General features: G+C 42.4%; 4 protein-coding genes across 5 annotated transcripts; 3 read left to right on the forward strand and 1 right to left on the reverse strand.

Moving 5' to 3' along the window:
• The first annotated feature begins 1,807 nt into the window (after nt 1–1,807).
• Nucleotides 1,808–12,923, forward strand: chkb (choline kinase beta). The gene is made up of 11 exons (XM_008291019.1): nt 1,808–2,349; nt 3,969–4,077; nt 4,201–4,314; nt 4,642–4,775; nt 4,864–4,968; nt 7,527–7,585; nt 8,512–8,599; nt 8,776–8,884; nt 9,920–10,023; nt 10,117–10,198; nt 11,392–12,923. Exons 1-11 carry the CDS (start codon nt 1,844–1,846, stop codon nt 11,446–11,448), a joined length of 1,467 nt encoding a protein of 488 aa, XP_008289241.1. The 5' UTR covers nt 1,808–1,843; the 3' UTR covers nt 11,449–12,923.
• A 221-nt stretch (nt 12,924–13,144) lies between these two features.
• LOC103364023 (kelch-like protein 42) lies at nt 13,145–16,457 on the forward strand. The gene is made up of 8 exons (XM_008291020.1): nt 13,145–13,830; nt 13,928–14,116; nt 14,249–14,433; nt 14,517–14,868; nt 15,008–15,153; nt 15,262–15,416; nt 15,585–15,742; nt 15,827–16,457. Exons 1-8 carry the CDS (start codon nt 13,579–13,581, stop codon nt 16,007–16,009), a joined length of 1,620 nt encoding a protein of 539 aa, XP_008289242.1. The 5' UTR covers nt 13,145–13,578; the 3' UTR covers nt 16,010–16,457.
• A 439-nt stretch (nt 16,458–16,896) lies between these two features.
• On the forward strand, nt 16,897–24,350 carry cpt1b (carnitine palmitoyltransferase 1B (muscle)). 2 transcript variants are annotated; one of them, XM_008291021.1, is made up of 20 exons: nt 16,897–17,032; nt 18,869–19,021; nt 19,150–19,289; nt 19,416–19,608; nt 19,756–19,857; nt 20,299–20,436; nt 20,526–20,603; nt 20,814–20,921; nt 21,019–21,103; nt 21,305–21,500; nt 21,587–21,772; nt 21,857–21,962; nt 22,050–22,166; nt 22,263–22,427; nt 22,526–22,660; nt 23,061–23,213; nt 23,311–23,424; nt 23,508–23,600; nt 23,718–23,862; nt 23,963–24,350. In XM_008291021.1, exons 2-19 carry the CDS (start codon nt 18,881–18,883, stop codon nt 23,844–23,846), a joined length of 2,379 nt encoding a protein of 792 aa, XP_008289243.1. In that variant the 5' UTR covers nt 16,897–17,032; nt 18,869–18,880; the 3' UTR covers nt 23,847–23,862; nt 23,963–24,350. The 2 variants fall into 2 exon arrangements, with proteins under 2 accessions (XP_008289243.1, XP_008289244.1); XM_008291022.1 differs by having other exon boundaries at nt 19,437–19,608.
• A 120-nt stretch (nt 24,351–24,470) lies between these two features.
• sephs1 (selenophosphate synthetase 1) lies at nt 24,471–26,956 on the reverse strand (the record flags this gene model as incomplete). Its single annotated transcript, XM_008291023.1, has 2 exons — nt 24,471–25,839; nt 26,744–26,956. Coding segments are annotated over 2 exons (428 nt in total), but the record flags the coding sequence as incomplete, so codon positions are not given.
• Nucleotides 26,957–27,039: the final 83 nt, after the last annotated feature.

Here is a 27,039-nt window from a genome sequence, read left to right on the forward strand (position 1 = left end):
CGAGGAGGAAGAGAGGGGGCAGTAACGGGAGGAGTACTCACGGGGAAATCCGGGGAGGATCCGGCACTGACAGACGCCATTTGGTCCAGCCGAGAGGTAAATCCTTGGACCTGGGAGGAGAGGGTCTGGAGGTAGACACTTATCCCGTGTAACAGCTGGTCGTGATTTCCAAGCAGTTCTTCTTGGGCCTTCAGAGCCTCCTCAACGGTGCCGGGGTTCATTGGGTCCATGATTTTGGCCAGAGGATTCTGTGACGGTTCGTGCTCAGTGACTGTGCGGGTGGACCCAAACAAAAAGGGAGACGGGTTCAAGGAAACAGGATTTATTAGGGAAGGTGGTGGAGTGATGGGCACCAGGAGGCAGAAACAAAGTCCAATGAAGGGGTGCCGGTCGTGGGGAATAACCCGGTGGTGGGATCTGGTGCAGGGATGTCAGTCGTGGAGAGGGAGGAGTGGAGTCTTCGGTGTCGTGATCCGAGGAAGGGGGGTCCCGAGGGTGGTGCACGAAGAGCCGGTGCCTGAGAGTGCCTTGGTCCGTGGGGTTTTTCCCGGTGCAGATATTGAGCCGTGACGAGGGAAACCGGGGTGGTGCGCAGGGGTCCGGTGCTCAGGGTTCGGTGCTCGTGGGGGGGGTGCTCTCGTGAAGGGTCTCCCGGTGAAGGTGTCCGTGGTCGTAGGTGACAAACGCTGGAGTGCTTGGAGGTGTGCCGAGTGCTGGAGCCGAGGTGGAGAACTGGAAACAGGCAGAGAAACACACAGAATAAACTCGAAGCTAGAGAACATCAAGAATACTAGGAATGCTCCGCACGGTGTAGCAGCTCAGGGCCTGACTGTACCCCGAGGTAGGGATCACAATCCTCTGGCGTCGGTCTTCTGTGAGACGCCAGTATTGAAGCAGGGCACAGCTGATGAGCCGATGAGCCACAGCTGCCAGCGTGTCTCCTGATCGGCTCCACCCAGCCTGCAGAGAGCAGAGACACACCCACCAAAACACAAAGACAGACAAAATCCCGAAAACCCAGTGAACCCAGTCTATGACCCTCACAGTAGTTGCACTAAAGCATAACAAACAAACCAAAGCAGATTCATTTGATTGCAGTTGTCCTCAAATGTATTCATACCCTCCCATTAAAGAAGGAAAAAAAAACAGCTGTCACTGAAATAAGTTGAAAGTTCCAAAAGTAGCAATAAATAAAAATCTGATGAAAATCATGACATTGCTTTTGAATTGTGGTTCAACAGAAAAAAAAGAAAAAAAAATAGCAAACAAGCATGATGAGAGCCGTAAAGTAATATTTTGTTGAACAACCCTTCGAGGCAATCACTGCAATCAAGTGTATTCTGTAACAGACTTCTGCACCTGTTGACAGGCTCTAATTTGTCCGGGACAGTTTTTTTTTTTTATTATTATTATTCTTTACAACCACAATTCAAAAGCAATGTCTTATTTCACTAAATTAGAATTTAGCAATTTTTATTTATTTATTATTGCTTTTTCAGTTTCTTGTTATTTGAGTGACTGTTGTGAATTTTGCCTTTTCTTTAATGGAAGAGTATGAACACATTTGAGGACAACTGTACCAATGAAAGCACAAAGGCGTTAACGGATGTTCAATATGGATGGAAAGTACACAATTTCCCAGAAACCTTTGGGAAACCGGGAAGCTGACGTATAATTGTACGCCTTCAGCAGCGACCAATCAGATTGGTCTGTGGGCGACAGCTTCAATTCTGATTGGACGCTGAATCATCCTGTTCCGCGACGTCCTCGTCACTGGTCGATGCGCGTGTTCGGAGGTTAAAGTCATCTGAATATTTTATAGTTACGCTGCCAACCGCCTCCCATGCGTCTCACTCCGACCAGCTATGTTTGGCTGTTCCGGTTAAGTAGCTTTACCGGCGAACTGCGTTTGTCAGCGAGCCCCTCCTTCCGCCTCAGACCGACATTTCATACCCGTGCTCCTTTACTCTTCGCCCGGACACTCACCATGCAGTCCAGTGGAAATGTAACCAACCGCAGCAGTGAGCGGGGCTTGGGCAAAGCGGAGCAGCCAGGGCCGGGGCTCTTCAGCAGCATCATTCCCACTGTCACCACCGAAGACACGGGTCCTCCGGCGGAGAAGAAGCGGGTGGGCAGCACGCTTGTCGTTGACGAGAGAAACTTACGGACCCCGAGTCCTCTGTTTGGGGCCAGCGGTGATGACGACTCGGAGGCAGAGTCTTTCCGGGATGGGAGATGCGAAGAAGTCGACCGGGACACCAGGGGCAGGGCCTTTACGTGGTGCCGAGACTTTCTGTCGGGGTCGTGGAAGACCATCGAGGAGGGCGATTTTCAGATCAGCATCGTCAGGTAAATAAATGAATGTAGGGTAAATAAAAACAAGGAGCCCGACCTATAGTGGGGTTATGAAGCCGTTACCGGTTCTAAGGGGGTGTTGTTTCTTTATTTAACTTACCATAAAGACTGATCCACTGTAAAAACTAAATAAAAATAATAAAATAAAGATAATGTAGAGTAGAGCAATCAAACAAACAAAACCCCACTAAATTACACACATGAAATAAAACCAGAGCTTGCTCATGGACATCCAGAGGATTCTTGGACTTGTTGAGTTTTCATGTATATTTTTGTAGGCATATACCTTAAGGTTTAAACTATTTAGGTTAATCTCCACACTTACTAGTACTGTAGGGTCTTACCCTAATAAATTCATTAGTTAGGTTAATCTCCCTAATTAATAATACTGCAGGGTGTTGGCTGTCATTTTAAAATTGGTCAGGTTAATCTCCATAATGTATAATGCCATAAGGTCTTCCATCCATCCTTTATCTACACACCGCCTAATCTTCTCTGGGGGGGGCTGGACTTCCCAGCTGACTCAGGGTGAAGGCAGGAGACACCCTGGACAGGTCACCAGTCTATCACAGGGCTACACTTACAGACAGACAACCAAGCACACTCACATTCACACTTTTAACACACAATTAGCCTCAACATGTTTTTTGGCTTGTGGGAGGAAGCCGGAGAACCCGGAGAGAACCCACGCTGCACGGGGAACAGGGGAGAACACGGGAGAACATGCAAACTCCCGGGTGTCCTCACCGGGACTCGAACCGGTGACCTTCTTGCTGCAAGGCAACGATGCTAACCACTGATCCACCTTGCATCCCCTATGAGGCCATCTTGGCCTTTTTAATTAATGTAGGCAGGTAAATTTGCATTTCATACAATTTTTAGTCAGGTTTTAATCCTAATTATAATAATTACTCAAGTACATTCACAACATAGATAACATAGACAACATGGGAGTACTCCAGTACTTCACCAATCAGATTTTTTACTGAAGAGCACCGTGGCAAACCGTACAATGTACCACAACAATGTAGTCAGAGCTGCTCTGCTACACAAACTATGTGATGACATTTATGCTGATATATTCTTAATAGGCCGGTCAGGCTCTCCTAAAAACACAAGAGGGTTCTTGTCATAATCATAGATGCATTAAAAGTTAGTCTCATTATACATTATTTAGTGAAGGTCACTACTGTGTGTCCATGCTCTCCAGTGATTACTTTGTACTGGCCTTTATTCACGTAAGTCACTGCATTCTTTACATCTTCCATGACCGTGCTTCTCATCCTTCTTGGCTTGTGACCACTTAAAAAATATCAATAAAATCACATGATGTGAGATTTGCATCATACAACCTAAGTCTCTCAAATGTTTCTTGAAATTCCTAGAGGAGTCTTGAGTTTCTGTTGTCACTCTATACCTGTTTTTTTTTTTGTTTTTTTTTGTTTTTTTTACTGTCCTAAGTTGACTTTGTGGATGTCATGTGATTAAACACAAAGACATTCTAAGCAAAATCCAATGTGGTCCTCTGGCTAGTAGCAGAATCTGGTAACTGGATTTGTTGGATTATTGTAACCTGGATAAGATGTGCCAACACTGGTGTTTTTGTTTTGCAGTGGTGGACTCAGTAATCTGCTGTACCTGTGTAGTTTGCCTGAACATGTGCACTGTGTGGGAGAGGAACCTCGCCAGGTGCTCCTCAGAATCTACGGTGCCATCTTACAGGTTGGTCTGTCTAGTACGGGTCTTTAAGGAGTCATGTTTGTTCAAGAATGTGTGTGGCTGCAAATACTACTAATACTGTCATCTCACCGTCTGTCTGTCTGTCCTTGTATATCTCTAATGCAGGGTGTGGACTCTCTGGTTTTGGAGAGTGTGATGTTTGCCATTCTGGCAGAACGAACATTAGGGCCAAAACTTTATGGCATCTTCCCCGAGGGACGCTTAGAGCAATACCTCCCGGTATGAGAAACACTTCTGTCCTCACACGATCGTACACACAGTAGTTTGCTCATGTTTTCCACTGCTGTCATATCTAGCTGAATTGTGAGTTGTGCTTGTATATGAAAACAAGTGATGTGTTTGTTTGTTTTTCACTGGACAAAATATGTAATTGTCACATCATCCTTTTGTGATAGCATTGAGGATTTAAAAAGAAAACAAAAACTTGCTGCCTCCATCATAAAATATGTTTTAGAAGCACATTTGGAATAAATAATACTTTGTAGTGTCCTTTAGCAACAGTGTAGTTCTAGAAGTACTCATTTCTGTTTTTTGTTTTTCCTCCAGAATACTCGCATGCGTACAGATCAGCTTTCCAATCCAGCCATCTCAGCCGAGATTGCCACCAAGTTGGCACGTTTCCATGAAATGGTTATGCCCTTTAACAAAGAGCCTAAGTGGCTGTTTGGGACCATCGATAGGTAAGGACGTATCACTGCGTCTCTCTGCCACTAAAATGTGTTTGTTGCTTCTTCACAGTAAAATATACCGTCTCCCTGTTGTTTTTAGGTACATGGATCAAGTGATGAAGATAAGCTTTACACGTGAAGCACATGTGAAGAAGTACAAGAAGTTGATGAGGTTTGATCTGCCTGCTGAGCTGAAGAGTCTCCGGTGAGTCGAGATGCAGCTTTCAAGTGGCCAAACATTACATATTGCACGCAGTGGCGGCGCAGATAAAAACTACTAATGACCAGATAAAAAGTAGTTCTCAAACACAATATTACATTTGAATTAATTATAACAAAATAATAATAAAATTGGTAATAATGTTCATATTCTTTGTATTATTTACAGATTTAAAGTTAGTCTTTACAGTGTGTTTACTAATTTTACACTTCCTGGTTGCGACGTGCCAGCCACATGGGTGTGTATGTGGTTTTGTGGTCATGTGACCTTGGCCCGGGCTCTGATTGGCAGCTGCAGATTTTCTCACGGGGTGCAGCTTGGTGCGACCCGTCCACTTTCGCTGGAAGCCAATTAATTTTGTCTTTATTTGCTTTAGTCTACTGTGGTTGGATATCAACACTGTCCTTTGACGTTGTTACGACTGCGCTGTCTGACACGTCATATGGCCTTTCCCCTGCTCTTCTGCCAGATCACAGCTACTGTTGTGATGACTTCAACTGAAAAGTCAGGGAGAAGTTTGCTAAGCAGAAAGAGAGAAGAGACCAATTTTTTGTTCAAATAGCAGGACTCAAGACTGCATTTGCAGCCTTTTTTTGGAGTGTGTGAATTGATGAGCATGATGATCATGAAGCTATATTAGTGTCGCTGTAACCAGCACAGGAAGCTGCTGTTAACCACAGTGGTGCAAAGTAGAACTTTTACTGCAGCATTTATGCTTAAAAATGAGGTCTTCCCATGAAAAACGGAGCACACCTGCATTCAGTGTTTCTCGACTCATAGAAAAGACCGTGTGTAGGATACATGTAACTCGGTTTCATCTCGGACATATCTGACATGAGAACGCCCTAGTTTATTATTTTTAAAGTCATTTTGGTCACACACCTGTCTGAGCACACCACAACCACCAACAGCATCTACCTGCTATGTGGGGCGTTCAGGGAGCATCAGTAAATCGTAGCTTCTATCGATAAGAAAATGTTCAGTGTGTCATGTTTTGTGTGTGACCAGGTGGGAGGTGGGTCATACTGGTGCTACCAGTGAAAAAGTTAATCTGGAGCCCTGAGTAATGAATGGTTTTGAAATTTAGTTCTGGTACGTCTTAATAATGTTAAATTAGATTATGATGAGAATATCCTCCAAAGGTAGAACATTAGCAGTCCTGTAAATAGTTGTGCCTGATGTTACTCATATTCAAATTTCTGATTTAAAATAAAAGGTCATTTGCAGACTGCGCCCCCCCCCACCAAAAATTTTCACCCGCTGCCACTGATTGCATGGAGTGTCTTTGGATATATGACGCACATACAGGTTCAAAGTTGTGGTAGGAGGGGTGAAAGACAAACGGTCCAATAAATCAGCTCTCCCATTAACGTGAGATGGTACAAAGCAAAGCCGTCATGCTCCAAAGTGCGCCTCAGTTTCAAGATATGTAAAAAGATCGATAGCAGGACTGTGACACAATCTCTGTTGCTTAAGCCAAGTGTGAGCTGGATGTTTTGTAAATGAAAAAAAAAAAAACCTCTGGATGTTTTCTGTACCTCATATTACTGAGTGTAAGTTTCATATAGACAAGAAAAACCTCAGTTGAATACTAATTGATTCCAAGATGAGAGAAACATGGGAAGGCAATTAAATGATGAAACTTTGTGTGCAAGTAACCCTGCCAACGTGTCGATTCTGAAAGGGAGTCACAATGAGTCCTAAAAACTTGTCATCTACACGTAAATAACATCTGCTGAATTCAAACAAAATGTCATCTACCGGTATTTAACATGAAAAGAATTACCTTCCGGATTGGTAAAGGTTTATCTTATCTGATTATGACAAATATTAAGACAAGCACATGACATTCTCACCACCAGACAAATAAAATGACCAATAAAATGTATTGTTGTGTTAAAAAGTGTGCTCACAGTAGTGATCAAGATATGGAGGCTTATAGCTAAGGATGTGTGACTAACAGTGACTTCAACTTAGAGACAGAACTATTAGTAATTTTGAGTCCAGCTTGCTGACTGACCTTTGTCCCAGTGCCTCCACGACTCCACTGCAGGCTCCGACTGACAGTGTGACGCCAGAGCCAACAGAGAATCAGGCATCTGTTTATTGTGTGGGTTTATCTGTGAACAGACGTTATCTTGTTGATAAGTACCCATCTCACACTAACGCAGCCATAAGATGAACTTCTCACTGCGTGAGACGTGAGAATCTATGCACTGCATTCACCAGAAGTCCTCCAACTCGTGTGGAATGGTATTGTGCAGCTGTTGTGAACATAAAGCACAACAGTGACAAATTTAGATGAAATATCTGAGCATTAATTACTCAGTGTAGGATTGACAGATCAGGGTATCTGTGCTTTTATTACGTATACACAGGTCAATGTATTTTCTGTTTTCTAGATTTTAGCTTTATATTATCATGCAAGACTACCTGCATGTGCAACACTGACAAACTTTTCTCTCCCTCTTTTTCTTTCATCACCCGCTCTGTTTGTTTGTTTGTTTGTTTGTTTGTTTGTCCGGCTCTTGTCCTCCTAACAGTGCTTTGCTGGCATCAACTCCATCACCAGTGGTGTTTTGCCACAATGACGTCCAAGAAGGTAAAAACTCCCCCCCCCATCCTAGCTCCTCTTATCCTCACACAACCAGTTTAGTCGGATTGATCCACCCTCTGACTCTAATGTCACATTTCCCAGGAGAGCAGTATATTATATAAGTCAGAGGCTGGCTGGGGTGTAGTTATTAATAGGTACAGCTGATATTCATATGCATCATCCTGTCGCTGTAGATGAGGTGGCAGTCAAAGATTCAGGTTTCTAATGAATGAGTGCGTCTCACAAAAGAGTCAGCCACCCAAGATGAACTCACTGCTTGACCTTCCTTGACTTTTATGCCCATGACTTCCAGTTTTCTGAGCAGGATTTCATATTTTGAGAGAATCGCTTCCTTTAGAGAACCATTTGCGATATTGTGTAATGAGGCCTGACACACAGTTGTCATGCATTGCAATCCAGTTCTGCAACAACCCGACGAAACACTTCTTTATGAGTTTGGCTTTTGGTTTGCAGCTCTGATTTGGCGAAACTGACAAACAGGCTTTTGTCACATTGTTGCCACACAGTTGGAAAGTATGCTATTGCTTGGAGCTAAAAGGCTAAACTACAGAACAAAAGTGCATTTCAACGTGCCGCATACATTTAGTCATTAAATGCATTTAGGAGATAAAGACTTCTCAGTTACTAAACATACACTATGTTTTACATTACAGCTATTTATGGTGTCTGAAGAAATGCGATTCCAGGTGTATAGTGGCAGATAAGGAGCTGATGTATAGTAATTATCCCATTTGTTTACTACAGAGCCCACATGACCCACTCATAAAACACTGACCGGTCCGACAAGTCCAAATAGAAACACCACTTTTCTGTTTTGTTATGTTAAACTACCTTCTGTTTGGAACCTCACACTGGATAGTTCATCAGGGTGCATGATGGCGGTTTTCTCAGTTGTTGTTTTGTTGCTCCAGGAAACATTCTTATGCTGGAAGACAAGGACCACGCCTCAACAGAAAATCTCATGCTGATAGACTTTGAGTACAGCAGCTACAACTACAGGTGACGCATAAACTCCTAATTCTAGATTTTATGTAAAGGGATCGGTTTTGTTTTTGTTTGAAAGGGATTTGTGTTGGGGTTGAGTCATACATCTACAGTGCATTTTGTGAAGAAACAAGGGGTTGGACTGTGCCCTTGTGTATAAATTGAATGATGTTATATTTTCCTGTGTGTAGGGGTTTTGACTTTGGGAACCACTTCTGTGAATGGATGTATGATTACACCTACAACGAGTGGCCCTTCTACAAAGCCACACCAGAGAACTACCCAACCAGAGAGCAGCAGGTCAGTCCAAACATCCAACCATTATCCATACACCGCGTAATCCTCACTAGGGTCACGGGGGGCTGGAGTCTATCCCAGCTGATTCAGGGTGAAGGCAGGGGACACCCTGGACAGGTCACCAGTCTATCACAGGGCTACACTTAGAGACAGACAACCAAGCACACTCACATTCACACCTACGGACAATTTAGAATCACCAATTAACCTCAACATGTTTTTGGACTGTGTGGGAGGAAGCCAGAGAACCCGGAGAGAACCCACGCTGCACGGGGAGAACATGCAAACTCCACGCAGAAAGACCCCGGGTGTCCTCACCGGGACGCGAACTGGCGACCTTCTTGCTGCAAGGTGACGGTGCTAACCACCGAGCCACATTGCAGCCTCAGTCCAAACATATTTCAGCCAAAAAAACATTATACACCCAAATGGATGCTCTGAGAATCTACTTTAAACATGGCTTAAATAGCTGTCATTAACTTCAGGCACGCTGCATTGTAATGGTGCAGTTTCTTAATGAATGTTGAAGTTTTAAAGTGCGTAACAGTATTTGATACCTTGTAAAATGAAAAAAAATAAAATAAAAAAGTACAGTAAACATGAAATTAAATATTTGAACAACCCTCTGGGCAGGGTGGTGTTCAAAAAGTAGAAACTTCACTGTTTTTTCTACATTTATGCAAAATAGAGAAAAAGCGTCAGTGACTTCAAATATTTATTCATTTGTTAATATTTATTTGTTCATAGTTTGAGTGTCAACCTGATGATTTCTGTTTGGATGCATAGTTTGTTAAATACTTTCACTGAGCTCAAACGGATACATACTACAGTGGTTATTCAAGATCTAAGGTAATCCCTGCAGGGAGATGGATGTGATAAAGTCCACTGGTCATGCACTGCCATCTGTTGGTGAAACAAGTTGCTCACAAGAGGGATTGAGATCAAGAGCTGCAATAAATGAAACCAATCCGATCAGTAAGAGCTGATACTTTACTGCATTCACTAACATGTTGCAAATCATTTCGCTTTTCATTTCAGCTTCTCTTCATCAGAAGTTATTTGGCAGAAAAGAGGCGACACTGTGCTGACGATGTTACGGACCAGACACGGATGGAAGAGGAGTTGATACTTGAAGCAAACAGGTAACACACTGTTTAAAAACACTTTTAGGTTTGATAGATTATATATATGTATACATTTTTTTTATTTTATTTTATTTTTTCTTCCCACTGTAGATATGCTTTGGCGTCGGACTTCCTCTGGGGGCTGTGGTCCATCATTCAAGCAAAGATATCCAAGATTGAGTTTGGATACATGGTACGTTTTTGTCGGTGTGGACACTACAGGTTTTTACAGTCATGTAAAAAAAAACAATGTACACCCCATGGAAATGGTTGAATATTTTTAACATATTTGGACAAGCAAGCAATAGATCCTCATTGATATAGTGCCTACTGATGAAAGTGGTATGTTTGGACTTGGTTTTGCAGTCATGTACTCAACAAGAATATCAATAAATGTATTATTCTGTTCTCACAAATATTCTACATGTGGGAGGTGGTAGCCTGGGAAGCTAGTATTGCCCAGTTTAGCCAAAATAACTTATTGGAACCGTGCTTAATTGTCCACCAGTTTTTGACTTTGGCGCGCTAACTCTTCCTGCAAGGTTCCCTCAGTTGAATGAAATGAATGAATGAAAAATACTTTATTCATCCCAGAAAGAAAATTCAATAATAATACAGTTGAAGGACTTTTAAAGGTTTTCTTGCAGGCACTGTCAATTTCAAATCTTCTCATAGCATTTTAGCAGGATTTGGACTGCACCAAACTCGTCTGTTGGCCAAAAAAACCTCCCATCTTTGATTAGTCTTTTCCAGAGCACATTTCCCAATGTTCTTTTTGGACAGCAAATTCTTTTTCCTGGCACGCCTCTGATGTAGGTCAAATTTGTGCAATCTCTGTCTGGATGATGTAGACACATGCACTTTGGCATCAACACCGGCAAGAGCTTCACCTGCAGATCATGTCATGACATTTTTTTTGTAGGTTTTTTTTAGGTCAGTGAAATCTACCCCATTTGTTGCTGATTGTTTTTACAGTGAAATTATTATATCAAATCATTTGGGGATCTTTTCAAAACTTTTGCCAGCATCATAGGCATCCCCAGTGTCACACAATTAAATTGCAAGAAGAACACCAGAGTCTAAATGTCTAAGATTTAAATATGACAAATAATCATTTTATCCACTGGCACTTAACCACCTGAAACCCCTGATTCTGATTTTATAGATTTTCTAGGTTTCTTTTTATGTATATTATGAAAATAGCTGCATAATGTTGTGCAGTTTAGTTTTAAATCGTATCAAATGTTTTCCTGTCCAGATATGTCAAAAAGAAAAACACATTTCCATGGAGTGTTCACACATTAAACACTTAATAAGGATTCTTTATTTATTTTCAGTGCATCTATCCTCTAAGTAAACAATGTTTGTTTTTGGTTTTTTTTGCAGGACTATGCCCAGTCTCGGTTTGATAGCTACTTCAAGCAAAAGAAGCTCTTCTCCTGAATTCCACCCTGTTAACCAGAATGTACTGTTTTCTAACATTCTCCGAGGTCGCCTCATGTTTCGGTCAACATTGTTTTCAGCTACATCTTGTTGAAACTATGCAAGTCTGCTTATGACATAAGCATGATGATGATGTGAAACGTCAAAATGTACTTTTTCAGGACAATGCACAAGTACAGTCTAAGCCTTTAAGCACTCTATTTTTATTGAAGCATCAATTCCCATAGTGTGAAGTGTCGGTAGAGCTGAGATCTCTCTAGAGCGTTGTGTTGTTTGTGTCGTTTAGGAATCTCAGTCAGTTGATCTACGACTGTTTTTTGGTTGTTGTTTTTCTTTTGTTTGTCACATTTTTAGATGCACTTCACTTCTTTGGACCATTCTTTTTTTGACATTGGCATGCTCAGTACTTTGGTTATGTTCTGTTTTCTGTTCACGTCAGAGCTCTGTGATGGCCAGCACTAGATGCCTTGCCAGAGTATTATTGTCTTATATGTTGAGACTCTAAACTTACTGCAATCGTCACTTTGGTTTACTAAACCGGTACTACTGATTTCAGCGTATGTCGCTTTTGCTAACATGTTTTTGGGTCATTCTACCTCACTTCTTTTCTTTTTCGTGGTGTTTGTTCTGCATTAAGATGCATCCACTCCATGAGGGCTAATTGTAACTCTACCCTATGAGGGAGAGATTATTCTAAATACCCCATGCTGAAGGACAACGTAAAGTATTCCCTGTAATTATTCTTTAAAGGTTCATAAAGTTTGAAGCCTAACCCATTCATATATGAGGGCTATTGTATACAGTATCACTGTAGCCAACGATGCTGGTAATTTAACCACCAGAACAGTTACAAAGTGTAAATCACTGAAATCGGTAATATTTAATTCATCATTAACCGTCCATGTCTGCTGCACCAAACATCCATCTTAAATCAGCTTGTTTAACTTCCCGTCATATATGCATGGATCAGTTATTCCCACTTTTTCCCCCCTACAAATAATAATCGCTTAAAATATCCAAACTCCTGACATTCTTATCTGTTGTTTGAGGTATTAGGGAACTAAAATATTCATCTGGCACATGTATGTAAGAACCTCAAGCTCTGAAATCTACTAATACCTGAAATCTTGGTTTTTGCTGTAGTTCATTTGAATGTGAAGTGACATTTTCTTACCAGTTTTCTAATAGCTTTGTTTGACTCACTTTATGATGCTTTTGTTTATTTAGAGTGTTTCCTGGATTAGTCTGAATGTTTTGGCATTAATTAACAATTCCAGGTCCTTGTTTTACACATAGCTGCATCGGTTTACACACCAGAAGTAACTAGAAGCCTGTGACACATTAACTGCCTCCTTTTTGTTTTGAATGTGACATTGTCCCAGTATTGTCTATCTTCTAGTTTGTCTGTATTATTTTGTTCCTTTTTTGCACTGCTACAATTACAATTTAAAAGCTAATAAACATATGTGCTTAGATTTGGCTGCTGCACCTGCTTTTTTTGTTGTTCATTCAATTGCAAAAACAAAAATTAGATGTATTGTTAAGACGTTGCAGTACGTAAAGTTACACTCTTCTAGCCACTAAGTAATCTGAGTTCCCCGTGATGACGTCCAGAGCAGAGTGAAGACCACGTTTCATTCCCAGAGGGCTGACAGAGTTCCCACCTCCGTGAGCCAAGAATAGACCGGCCAGAAAGAACGACACCGCTCAAAGAACGAGGGACACTTTTTGAATCTGCTGGATCTATCTTAGAACAAACTGGAGCTCTGTGGTTGATGATTTGACTTTTTCTAGGCTTAAAAACTTAATCTTAAAAAAATCTTTCACAGCTGCTTTGGCCTTTGTCCTGTTAAAGGGCCTGTGACATTGACCGTGAGCGCTGAGGCAAGGAAATGGAGACGAGCCGGTGGTGCATGGACTGAATTTACTGTCCTGTCCTCTATTTTTCCATTGTGCAGAGGTTGCTGGAATTCTTCAGCGGGCTTGTCTTACCTTATATGGAGGACTTAAGCGCCATTCTGAGTGTGTGATTGAACCAGTGTGAGATTCTTTTTAGTTTTAGCAAATAACACGGCACAGACAGTATGTAAACAGTTAAAATGAGCTTAACTCAGATCCAAAGGAAGTGAGATGACCTCTCTCAGGCAATATTTTATGATAATCTTAGAGTGGATAAGCTTGTGGTTGAAGCATGGTCTTGGAAAGCTTTTGAATGCTTGTCCAATTGTCAACAACTGGAGAGCATCCCCTGGCATCGCAGATACAGGGTCGTGCCAAGTAGACTCAGACGAGTGGAGAACCAATGAGGCACTCCGCACATATCACCTTGGAGATGGAGATGAAACCAAGGTTACAGTTCAAACCAGCACACATGCCTTTCATGTAAGTACAAAACATAATGCAGCTCTCCAGACTGTACTGGTTAATTAGAAACTAACTGAAGGTCACAGAATACTTGGTTTAATAATTTATTTTAAAGGTGGACCTCCAAAGACTTGCGGAGTGCAGCAAATACTTCCGAGCTCTGTCCCAGTCCAGAATGAGAGAGACCTCAGAGAGCCTCATCCACCTGGACCACGTGTCCTCTTCCGTCTTCTACAATCTCCTTGAGTTCTCCTTCTATAACAATTTTAAAGTCCATCAGGAAGATTTGGGAACACACATCCAGGTATACAGACAAATATAAAACCTCCCTGGTGATTGATGCTCATCCCTATTGATGCTCATGGTTTCACTTGTTGTGTTACTTGACCTAAATCCAACTGATCGCCTCTTGCTTCTCCTCTTTTTGACTCTGGAGGTAAGCAGCTATCTCGTAGCTGAGGCCTTCCTCTCAAAGTGCCTGTCAGTCCTGGCAGATGTTCTCAGCTCATCCAACTGCCTGTCATACCTGAGTCTCGCTCAGGAGATTTTCTGTGAGGAGATGAAGTTGACAGTATTCACTTACCTGAGTCGAAACATGCTGGAGCTGCCACATGTCATCAGGTATGCACAGTTTGAATTCGCTGATTGTGTACAGCATCTGGAACATGTTTGTCCCTCGTCACTGAACCTGATTCATACTTCAGATGTCTGAGTGACGAGGAAAAGGAAGAAGTTGTCCACTTGAGGATACAAGGAGACAGGCGACTCTGCAGCCTCAGGAAAGAGAACCTGAGTTCTTGGAACGACCCAGAAACAGAATGTGCCCGGCACATGTTCACCCTGAAAGGGTCAGAGGACAGCGGAGATTGGCATCCAGTCACAGAGCTTCCTTTCAGGGCTGATAAGTGGTGTTTTACGACAGTGGTGCTTTATAACTATCTGTATGTCATAGGAGGCTACAGGCAGCGTATGAGGAGAGGCTGGGAGTTCACTATGGCCTCCTTTAGATATAATCCCTTCACTCATACGTGGGTCGCCACATCACGTCTGATAAAGGTTAGATGCTGCTTCTAGTTTGTGTATCAAGCTAATGGCCAGTCTGTGTGTCTTACCCAAAACTAATTTCTCTTGCTTTGTCATCTTCCATCATTAATATAACACTAATGAAAACTGTCACCATCTGTTGCCTCCACAGCACAGAAGGCACTTTAGTGCGGTGGCCTGTGAAGGCTGTATTTATGCTGTGGGAGGCTGGTACTTGGACTCTCTGGTGACTCCGGATTCCAGCACAGCTCTCTATACAGCTGTAGAGCGCTATGATCCATGGGAGGACACATGGAGGTTTGTTTGTTTGCCACATTTGCATAGTACTTGAAACATGCTTATCTAGTTGATATATTTCCACTTCTGAAAGGAATCCTTCATTTCTTGCTGTATTCTCTGCCTTAGGTTTGTGTCCTCACTGCCCCTCACTGACTTCCAGTTCACCATGTCTTTGTCCCATGACGTGCCCCTTGCTACCAGCCTTGGACACTGCGTCTATGTGTTGGGGAGCATCCAGAGGACTGGAGAGAAGCTGTTGTTGCAGTACAACACAAAGCAAGGTGCAAAGACTTGTTTAGCAAAACATGCTTTCGTTTCCAACTCCTCCCTGTGAGCGCTGTTGTCTGCAAAGTGCTTTTTCTCTTTCACCTTTAGCTCAGCTCACCTACGTTCGATTTATGGGTTACCTGGATGAAAAATGGCGCCTTTGCTCTCTCTTCATGTGTTAGATTCTTGGTGTGAACTGCTTCCCACACTTACCAGAGCTGATGTGGACCTCCCCACTCTTTACTTCCTGGGGGCCACCGACAGGCTGCTTGTGATTGGTGGGAACAACTCAGAGAATGTGGTGACATCATTCTGTGTGGACTCGCAGAAGTGGGGACAGGTGAGCATCCACGGTGAAAACACTTCAAACTACTTCATCACATTAAGTTATGAGTATTAAACAAATATTCTTCTTTATCTCCAGGTTTACAGGGCTGAGAAAGTGGCATTTGCGGGGCAGGGGACGGTTGTTGGTGACCAGGTCCTGATGCCAAGTATAGAGCACAACACTGTTGCAAGGATGGATCTCCAAACTCTCTCCATCAGAGCTCTTCCTCCTTTACCCATCTCCACCCGCTATGAAGCTACCTTTTATCTTCACTTCTGATGCTATAGTTAGCACAGATTTTCCTCTTGTTTTTGTGCCTGAACGTGATGGCACTTTTTACAGCCCTTCTGAGACATAAGGTGATAAATTCCATAAGTGGATTATCCCGACCTCTTGTGCTTAAAATCTCTGTCCTTAGCTTAAAGTTTACATCTGAGGGCAGGATATTTTTAGACTTGTGATGAAAGCAAGGAGTAACTCTTGGAGAAAAACAAGAAAGCTTCATTCTTAATGCGTTTTAATTATGAATCTTTTTGTAATTTTAAAACCCAGTAAAGAAAAAAGATAGAAAACGGACTCGGTTCTACGTGTAGACAAGTACATTCTGTATATAATGTCTAATGTTCATCTTTATGTGTGAGATTTAACATCTCAGTGGACTCTCTGTTGTTAATAAAGGTTGTTTATGAACAATAAATGTACATGATGTATCCTGACCCAGTCCAAAGTTGCTGTTACCTCCTTTGTTTTGTTTACATTAAAGATATAACTCCTTTTCCTCACTTACATTACATTTTTATCTTCTCCGAATAAACACCAATTCACCCCCCGGATGTCTCACCTTCTATACAAATCCCATCACAGAGATCCATTTTATTATCAGATTCCAGAAATGCTTGTAATCTCAGTAGGTGAAATGTCACATGGCTCTCAGTTACATCCAAACACAGCACTGCAGCAGCTTCGGTTACGTAGGCAGAGACCTCACAGCTCATAAGGTTAGACTCTGTCTATGTTTGGTGTCTTGTTACAACCAGAAGCATGTCACGGGTGAGAGAGGGAGAGAGAAGGGGAAGTTGAGGACGGGGGGGAGAGAGAAAGAGAGAGAGAGAGAGAGAGGGAGGGAGGGTTGGAAAGCACAGGAGACATCAGCTCCAATCACTACCTGAGGAAAGCCACTTCAAGGGCACAGAGCACACGAGGCCGAGTGCAGAAAAATTTCACTGCCTCACTGATAGAAACCAAAGTCACAGCTTGTTCTCCTGCCTCTGAGTGGATCCCACTGAGTCTGGTCTGACAAAGGTAAAGCATCTACTGGCTTCTTATTCATATCTGCATGCAGGTTCTTCTTAATGGTAGCAAACTCCAGATTTTATTCACATATGTGTTTAACAGATGAGGGTAAAAATGTACTGGACATTTTGTGTTGTGCTGTTTGCAAGTCATTTATGTTGGGGGAGAAAAATATGGTGAAAATGATGATGGGGAAGTTCAATGACACAAACAATTATTGAACAAAATTCTTTATAATTCTGATGTATTTTGTAAAGGTTGCACTTTAAAAACGACTCCTGACCTTTATTGGACCAAAATGTTCTCACAGTACTCTGTCATAGCAAAGAGTTTTGCATGCCTTTCCTAGTTGTAGTCTGTGTTTATATTTTCATGCCCATCTGAGGGCTGTGCACATGCTCAGCCGGTGCACCACTATATCTGGCTGGTGAACTTTGTCCCACTTGGTGACTGTTCAGTCATATGACATGGAAAAAGAAACACTAGCTCTGTTCCCCCCCAACCATTATATGGAGTGTTGTGGGAAGTCCAGATAGACGTGTTCAGCATTTCAGACGTCCACCCTTTGAACTTGACAATGTATTTCACATCCATACATCCCACGTCAGTGACCTACTTTATCTCATTATGAGCAAACAAGAGCAACAGGGCCACTTTCCTTTAAACAACCATCTGTCAGATCTACATTTTTTTTTACATCTCTGTTCTTTTTGAGGTTAATTAAGAAAAAGTTAATTGGTTGTATAATAAAAGTGAATTAAATTCTCAATAAAGACAGCGTTTTGTTTGTGACTCTTCCAGCAAAATACAGCTGAAACAGCTGATTCTCGGTTCAGACTGATGAAGACACAGTGGTGGTGAAACATTAGTCTATTTGCACAGTAAAGGTTATAAAATTAAGTGGTCCAGCTCCCTTTATCTACTCTGACGTATTCAGTGAGCAGTCTAACCTAAACAGGCTCTTTAAAGCACACATGACAACTCAAACACATCAGAGCTTAATACCATCATCTACCATTGTGACAATCATTACCTTTAGCATTTATGCTAATGAGTAAATATAAAATATGGAGATTCTGAATTAAATTATGAATGATTAAACATATGATTGAAACAAGAAAAATTAACACATATAGATCCTTTTATTTTATTTTTTTACCACTACGACTTAATGCTGAAATAAAAAATCTGGTGAAAATTCAGATGGAGGAGTTCCATGACAAGTGCTAAATAAAAGTACATTTTGATAGTCTTTGAAACATTCTCCACTAACAATAAATGATAACCTTTATTGGACAAATAATTAGAGGGGATGTCTCAAAATTTCATCAGGAAAAAAATGTTACCTAAGATCAGAAAATATGGTTTGTGGGCAATGAGATCTTGGATGGATTGATACACAAGCTAAATATATTTCTGGATAACATTTCAGTCAAATCAAATCAAATCAAGTTTATTGTCATTTTGCTGTACATACACAGTAGTACAGGCAAGATGAGAGAGCGTTTCTTCAGGATTATTCAACCAGCAAGTTTTGGGATTAGACACCATACGTTCACTTTTGTTGTCTCCTGAAGTGGCCACCATGCCATCACCATGACAACAATTTAGATTTAAAGTATAGATGCCATTAGAATGACTTGGAAGTTAAAGGTCTGAGTTCATGAGGTGATTTTAAAATTCTGAAGTATAAATGATAAAAGTGATAACAATGTGATACTGGTTTAGGTGCAGCTTATGCAAAAGGTAAAGACATAAATCTATCTGATGACTGAACTACGGTTTATTTTTATTGTATTGGTTTAGACTATAGTCAGAGTAGTTTCTCATTGCTGTCCATGTTAGTGAAACACAGAGATGGCTGAGGCGCATCAGGCGGTGGGCTTCCAGTTCACTGTGCGCCCAGATGGTGTCGACCTAAAGCTGAGCCAAGAAGTCATCAAGAACATCTACCTGTCAGGAGTGACTGCATGGAAGAAGAGAGCCATTCAGTTCAAGGTACCAGAGCCAACGGATCTCAGTCACTCATTTATAGTAAAAACAAGCTTTCAAGTGTAGTATTAAAGATCCATAAACTGGATGTGCATTGTCTTTCCCGTTGTGTGAGTAATCTCGTCTCGTCACAGAATGGCGTACTGGCTGGAGTCTACCCTGCCAGCCCGTCCAGCTGGCTGATAGTTGTGATCGCCATGATGAGCTCCTTGTACATCCACGTAGACCCCTCTCTAGGAATGATCGATGCCATCAAGGAAAACCTGCCACACAGGTCAGCAATCCAATAAATCGTTCACTGATGTGGTTTGAACTGTCTACAAGTCTACAATTTAAAAACAAAGTTATTCTGCATTTTGTCTGTTGGATTTCGTGCTTGCCCGATTGTTGACGAAGGCAGTGTCGTACCTTTTCTGAGCAGAGGCTATATGTCAGTGCAGACCCGAGCAGTGCTGAGCGCCATCCTGTTTGCCACTGGACTGTGGCTGTTCCTCATCTACCTCCTGAGATACACTCTCAAAGCTCTGCTCTCCTACCATGGATGGATTTTTGAATCCCACGGAAAAATGAGCACGTCGACCAAAGTGTGGCTGGTATGTTTGTCCCTCCTGCACTCCTGTCACTGAATCTTTACTTGTGCCATTTGTCAAGCTGCCGGTCAATGATGACTCTCTAGAATCTATCACACAGGGTCATCCGGTATCTATCTGACGTCCTGGTTGTTGTTTGTTTGCCACCAGAGCCTGGTAAAGATGTTCTCTGGACGCAGACCCCTGCTCTACAGTTTCCAGGCCTCCTTACCCAGACTCCCTGTGCCCAGTGTGGACGACACAATTCACAGGGTATGTAATCACACAGAATCAGCCGTCCACGACCAGAAACAGGTTAATTTCTTGAAATCACAGTATATGAACATTTGGCATGAAAACCCTTGTGTGGTGTGTTTTTAGGTAAATTTGTTCATTTCTACACCCCCCATTCAACCTATCTTAAACAAACCTACACAATGAAGCCTTTTTTTTGCAAACCATTTATCAACACAGCCTCTGAAACCACACAGACAAAGGTTAATCAGTGCTGCCTCGAAGCCTTTAGCTGCCTTCCTGCACCGGTTAAAGTTGCTGTAGTCGACAAAACTCTAGCGGGCCTCCTTGCAGCAGACCTGCTCTGGATGTCTTCCAGGATTTCTGTTTGTGTATCCCAGCTGCTTTGTTATATCAGGTGTGTTTCTACATAACAGCGCGCCCTCGTCCTAACAACAGTATTTTTCTTCCCCCCTGCAGTACCTTGAGTCAGTTCGTCCTCTGCTGGACACTGAACAGTACCGTCAAATGGAGGTTTTGGCCAATGAGTTTAACGAGTCCATGGCAACCCGGCTGCAGAGGTACCTAATCCTAAAATCCTGGTGGGCAACAAATTACGTGAGTGGTGTTTACACATGATGCAACAGTGGAACTCAGATTCACTTCAATCATAATGTTTCACAATAATAACACGTTATCTTCTGTAGGTTAGTGACTGGTGGGAGGAGTACATCTACCTCAGGGGCAGGACTCCTATCATGGTCAACAGTAACTTCTATATAATGGTAAGATTGATGGCTATTTATTAGACTTTTTTATTTATAACACTAAAGGTGAAAATTAAGTACAATACAATTTCCCCAACAAAATTCCTTTCATTTTTAAAACTTCCCCTTTCCAAATTCCAAAATAAAACGTGAAATAAATGTCTGCTTCCTGTTTCTGGTGGTTTCATGTGTTCGGTTTGTCCATGTGATGTGTTTATTCTTGTAAAGGACCTCTTGTACGTGACCCCGACACACCGACAGGCTGCACGAGCAGGAAACGTGGTCCACGCCATGCTGCAGTACAGACGCAAACTGGAACGTGGTGAACATGCACCGGTAGCTCGCCGTGGATCTTCCTTTTTTTTTTTTTTCTTTCATGTCTTTGCTTCCTGAATGATGATGATGATGATTTCGTTTGATTCCTCCTTCTCAGCTGAGGGCTTTGGGGACGGTTCCTATGTGCTCCACTCAGATGGAGAGGATGTTCAACACCACCCGCATCCCTGGCATTGAAACAGGTGAGCAACTGTTTAGTTCAATCAACGCTCCACAGATATTTCCTGCTTTCTTGGGATAAAACCTTTCCAGCATGCTGCACTGCTGGGCTCACCTCTATAAATAGTGTCACAGCACATGTTTTCCATCAGCTGTAACAATGAAATATAGCATACCTTTAATCCTCATTGTCATCCAGCTGACCTTGTTTTCAATCCCTACAGATATTGTGCAGCACCTGACAGACCGTAAGCACCTGGTCGTCTACCACAAGGGCCGCTTCTTCCACCTGTGGCTGTACACTGGAGGACGCCACCTCTTACCCAGTGAACTGGAGACTCAGTTTCAAAGGATCCTCAATGATACGTCTGAACCCCAACCAGGAGAACTCAAATTAGCTGCCTTGACTGCAGGGAACAGGTATGTTCTCCTCACAAACACACAAGTCAAGCACACACATGCTCAAACACTTTCTGTAGAATACATTGTGTTCCTCTCACCTCTAGGGTACCGTGGGCTCGGGCTCGGATTAAATATTTCAGCCAGGGAGTAAACAAAGTGTCCCTGGATGCCATTGAGTCAGCCGCCTTCTTCCTGACACTGGATGATGAGCCACAGGGTTATGACCCTGCAAAGACCAACTCCCTCGACAGTTACGCCAAATCCCTGCTGCATGGAAAATGCTATGACAGGTAGGCAGAGAAGACAGGCCTTGGTTTTTCTTGACTTTCAGTTGTTTGTGTTCCTCAAAAACGTTGTTCTTTCTTTTCTCACAGGTGGTTCGACAAGTCTTTCACCTTGATCTCTTACCCAAATGGAAAAATGGGTGTAAATGCTGAACATTCTTGGGCTGATGCACCAATTGTAGGACACATGTGGGAGGTATAAGATGTGTTTTTTCACACTGAGCGATAAAACAATGATTTAAAGGCTGCAGATTTTGTCATATGGGATTCTCTGTCTGTGTAGTATGTCCTTGCAACAGACTGCTTCCATCTTGGCTACACAGAGGAGGGACACTGCAAAGGGGATGTGAACAAGGGTCTGCCTCATCCCACCAGACTGCAGTGGCAGATTCCAGAGGAGGTGCAGAGGAATATTTGATTGGCTCTCATGGATTTTCTGTTTGTTTTTTTAGCCGTGTTTCTGAATTAGAATATCACTCTTTTTCCCTTCTTTCAGTGCCAAAGTATCATTGAAACCTCATACCTATCAGCGAAGCAGATTGCCGATGACGTGGACTTCCATGGATACCTGTTTAATGACTTTGGGAAAGGCATGATCAAGAAGTGCAGGACGAGCCCCGATGCTTTCATTCAGCTGGCCTTGCAGCTGGCACAGTTCAGGGTAGGCCTTCCATCATCCACTGACTTACCGACATCAGCGCTGCCCTGTGTATTTTATTATACCATCCACCACTATTAACTCACATCTCCTCTTTATAGGACCAGAGAGTGTTCTGCCTAACGTACGAGTCGTCAATGACTCGTATGTTCAGAGACGGACGAACGGAGACGGTGCGCTCCTGCACCTCTGAGGCTGTTGCATTTGTCAGAGCCATGGAGGATGCGGGTGCAACGGTAGGCAGAACGCACAAACGTACAAACGCATTTAAGCAGGAAAGCAGAGTCAGAAGTCAAAAACTTTAAAACACTTAGCAGTAACAATATGTTTTTGCAGAATACATAGACTTTGGGCATATGTGGTGTGAAATGTGTGCACATCAGGATCACAAATTTAGTCACATGGTGTGTATCAGCTCAGAAGTATGAACGGTCACATTGTGAGAGGTCACACTGGGCTGCTTAGGACTTGGTCACCAAAACCTGGAGGCGATGTGTGTCTATGTGTCCTGGACGTTGGACTGTTGCTGGCAGTGTGATACTTGTGTTACAGGAAAAATGGTCTTTTTAACGTTAATGTAACAAGGAGCAGCTTGCATGCTTATTTTTATGAGCAACTGTCTGTTTCTATGCTCAGACTGCCCAGAGACTTGCCCTGTTTCGGAAGGCGGCAGATAAGCATCAGAACATGTATCGTCTGGCCATGACTGGTTCTGGCATCGATCGTCACCTCTTCTGTCTCTACTTAGTGTCCAAATACCTCGGCGTTGACTCGCCTTTTCTGAAGAAGGTTAGAACTCTAATCATCAGGATCTCTCACTCACTTTATTTCTCATTCACAGCAATTCTATTTTCTAATTTGCTCTTTTCCACACCTTTGCTACTAGGTTCTTTCAGAGCCATGGAAATTATCCACCAGCCAGACGCCACAGCAGCAGCTCAACCTCGTTGACATCAACAAATTCCCTAAATATGTGGGTGCTGGAGGCGGATTTGGGCCTGTGAGTTGTTTCCCAGTATTACCATTCAGACCTGCAGTCTTGATCTGTGATATACAACATAATAACATCTGCTGTGTCCTCAGGTGGCTGATGACGGTTATGGTGTGTCTTATATCATTGTTGGAGAAAACCTCATCACATTCCACATCTCCAGCAAGTTCTCCAGCCCTGACACAGTAAGAACAACAAAACAAAACAAAACCTGGACCAATGCATATTATAATAGATCCATCTGTATAGTGGTAACGCTGTCTTTACAAACTCAACATATGTTCTGCTTCCATCACCTGCAGGACTCGTACCGGTTCGGTCAGCACATTCAGAAGGCCATGCTCGATATTCAAGCACTTTACAAGCCTGAAAATGACAAGAAGACGGTAGAGAAGCATGTGCCGCTGGAAAATGGGAAAAAGCACATATAGCAGGCAGTGCAGGAAGGTATGTTGGATTTAGAGCGCATACAGCTTGTGAGTCAGTCTTTGCCTCGTTCATAAAAACAAGGCGACACTTAAGACCTTTTTGTTTTTTTACATTACAGGAGCTGGGCATTCCACTCAGTCAGACAAAAGGAATTGTGGTTACTCCTCTAATTTATTTCTACTTGTCAGAACTGCTTTGCTTCGTGCTGAGGGAACTCTAATCTTTAATAATGGGAAATGTTTGGAAAAAGGTTGTTTCTGCACTTTTTTGGTCAGTGTATGCAATGGACTGTATATAAACCTAATGTAAAAAAACAACAACTACATTCTTTATTTATGGTAGGAAGTCTGTGTATATGAAACTTGTAAATATATATTTGCCTGAAGAATTCAGTACTGTGTTTGAAAATGTCAATCCTTTGTTATAGGGCTGTATTTATGAAATTGCTGTTCATTTTAAGGCGGTTGTCATTTTTGATTAAAAATAAAAACCCCTAATACACCCAATACATGATCATCTGCTATCTCTTCATTTTATAAACAGTAGAAATACAAATTAGAAATGCATCTATCACACCTTGACTTGAAGAATAAATGGTTTTAAAAGCAGACGCAGAGCAAACAATGTATTATAAGAGAGGTTTATTGTAAGAGGTGGGATGGAGATTATATCTTGTTCCTGAACATTTACAGAGATCTTCCAGATTCCCTCCAGCTATTAGGGAAAACAAAAACGAACTCTGACCAGCTGGAAGCTTTCATTACTTTAGGTCAGACTGCTCTCAGCACATCTTTAGTAAAAAATAAAACGCACCAGATTCTGGACACAACAACCAGGCAACAAGATGTTTAGAGAACTTGTTGACTCACAACCCTGGGCTGCTTTTTTTTTTTTTTGAATCTACGATGGAAAGCTTACATCATATTACCGTATAATGATACTGGGAATGCAGATGGTTTAAGGTTCATCTCCTGAGGATTATGCAGATACTGTGTCACCCATGACTCCAGTTTCATTTCTAACTTCAGAACAATGCACAATGGAGCAGCATCGGTTCTTTAATGTGGAAAAATCAACCTGACGTCCAATTTGATTCAGGAGTGCAGCTCCAAAGCAGCGAGAACAAACCGTCTTCTATTTGACTATTTATTATTAGTTTATGTGGGGACAATACAAAAAGTCAAAGTAATAAAAAAACAAGCCATTCCGGTCACACTCGGTTTCTTTCAAGGCATCAGTTACAGCAACGAACTAAAACTAGGCTTTATAACTGTACAAAGTGAATGGGCAACAAACAAAAACACCATACACAGTTTGTTTGTATGTTTGTTTGTTTGATGAGAGCAATTTTAAAAAGAGCCAAACAGACAACAGACTCCAGGCTTCCTATGATTCAAAATGAATCAGCATTACCAGATTATTGTCTTCATCGTAACGATCGCTCTCTTGTCACAAGCTGCCTGCCAATCAAGCACATTTAACAAAACAGAACACGACAGACACGAAAAGGCAAACGGATTTTCAGTATGCTCTAGTTCTTACCAATTGTTATTATGGGGGGAGGGGGGATACTGCAGGTTGAGTCCACTGGGTGGTGGCGTGTCCCCCGAGGCCACTGTGTGGGGCTGTTTTCACGATGATGCACGCCAACCCAGTCTTTTCTGTGTACATACTATCTTGTGTATATATTTCAACACTCTAGGATGGTTTTTGTAGTTTATGTGTCTAAAATCACTCGACAGAGCTTTTGGGTTCCGGTCTATGACGCATCGAAGGAAGATTACGAAGTTGCACCGGGTGTCGGGTTGACATTCTGCGTGGCTGCTTGCGGTGCCACTTCTATGATTCTTGGCTTGTCGATGATGCGAGCAGTGCGGTTTCCTTTCTCTACAATCCCGATGATCCACGCTTGGTGGCCCTCTCCGTACTTGGGAGATTTGATCTCGGCACAGAAGCGGGCGGCTTGCTCCCGAGGCAAACAGATCAGCAGGCCGCCTGTGAATGAAAGGAGATTTTGTCAGTCGAGTGTTTTAATTGGTGATTGTTTCCAGTGATGCTGGTTAGTGCTCAGCTCTCTTGATATTGAATTTAAGTGTAACATTTGATATTAATGCTGCGAATTGTAGGCTGATATGTTTAGTAGAATTACATGAGACTGTAGAGCAGTGGTTCCCATCCTCTCTTTCTTTTTTGTGCTCAGTTTCTATCAAGATTTCGTCTTCTCTTTTGCAGACTAAGTCGTGTCTTTTCCTCAAACCAGACCAGTTACATAAGTTAGCTTTCTAAACTATTTTCAAGGAATCGGATGGCCCAGAAAGTCTGACAAGACAGAAATCCTCAGTGGTGCCAAGGGCATAGATCAAAGCTACAGCTGCACCTCAGCCAAGCTTCAGCCTCTTCATATTCTCAGGACGTGGAATTAGAAAAAAAAAAAATCAAGTTTTATGTTTTGCATTTCCTCACTTAAATAGTGATTCATTATGATCTGCTGTCGTTCACCATGTTTTAGTTATTTTATTACAGGTAGATTATTGTAGCCTTCAGTTTTCATGCCTGAACAAATAACCCCCTGAGAAACAGCAGCTGATTCAGAACACTGCAGCGCTATGTGAGCTGAACTGCCTTCACTTTGCTGGTAGCAAAAAAATAATGGTTCTGGTTATGGACTTAAAGATTCGCCACAATCACGTTTCTGCAAGATGAAACTATTCCATATTGTCAATGTCCAGAACATAATGGTTGTGTCTTTGTGTCTGTCACAGAATGGAATTGCATTTTGTTTTTCTTGGCCTGCAAAGCCCTTTGTGAGTCTGGCTCCGCAACGGTGTCACATGCTGTAAATAATGTCTGCATTACAAACACACAACGGCGAGGGAATGACAGTGAGAGAGCCATGTACCTGATGTTTCAGGGCAGGTGCCATGCATCAGTCCAAACATGTTCCCGCAGGCTTTGGAAACGGCAGCCATCTTGGCGAGCACCGGGAGGTTGTGGATGACAAATGACACCTCACTTCGCTGTTGCCGTGCCAACGTCTGAGCATGGCCAAGGATGCCAAACCCTGTGATGTCGGTGGCCGCGTGAGCGTTGAAGGTGTGCATGAGACCAGCGGCTAAAAGGCAAGACGGAGAGGCAGAGAGAGGAGAGTGAGAAAAGTTTCTGGATGATTTATTGGTTAATGAGGGATGTGTTCTA

This window comes from Stegastes partitus, unplaced genomic scaffold, assembly GCF_000690725.1.
Source record: "Stegastes partitus isolate 25-593 unplaced genomic scaffold, Stegastes_partitus-1.0.2 Scaffold709, whole genome shotgun sequence".
NCBI lineage: Eukaryota > Metazoa > Chordata > Actinopteri > Pomacentridae > Stegastes > Stegastes partitus.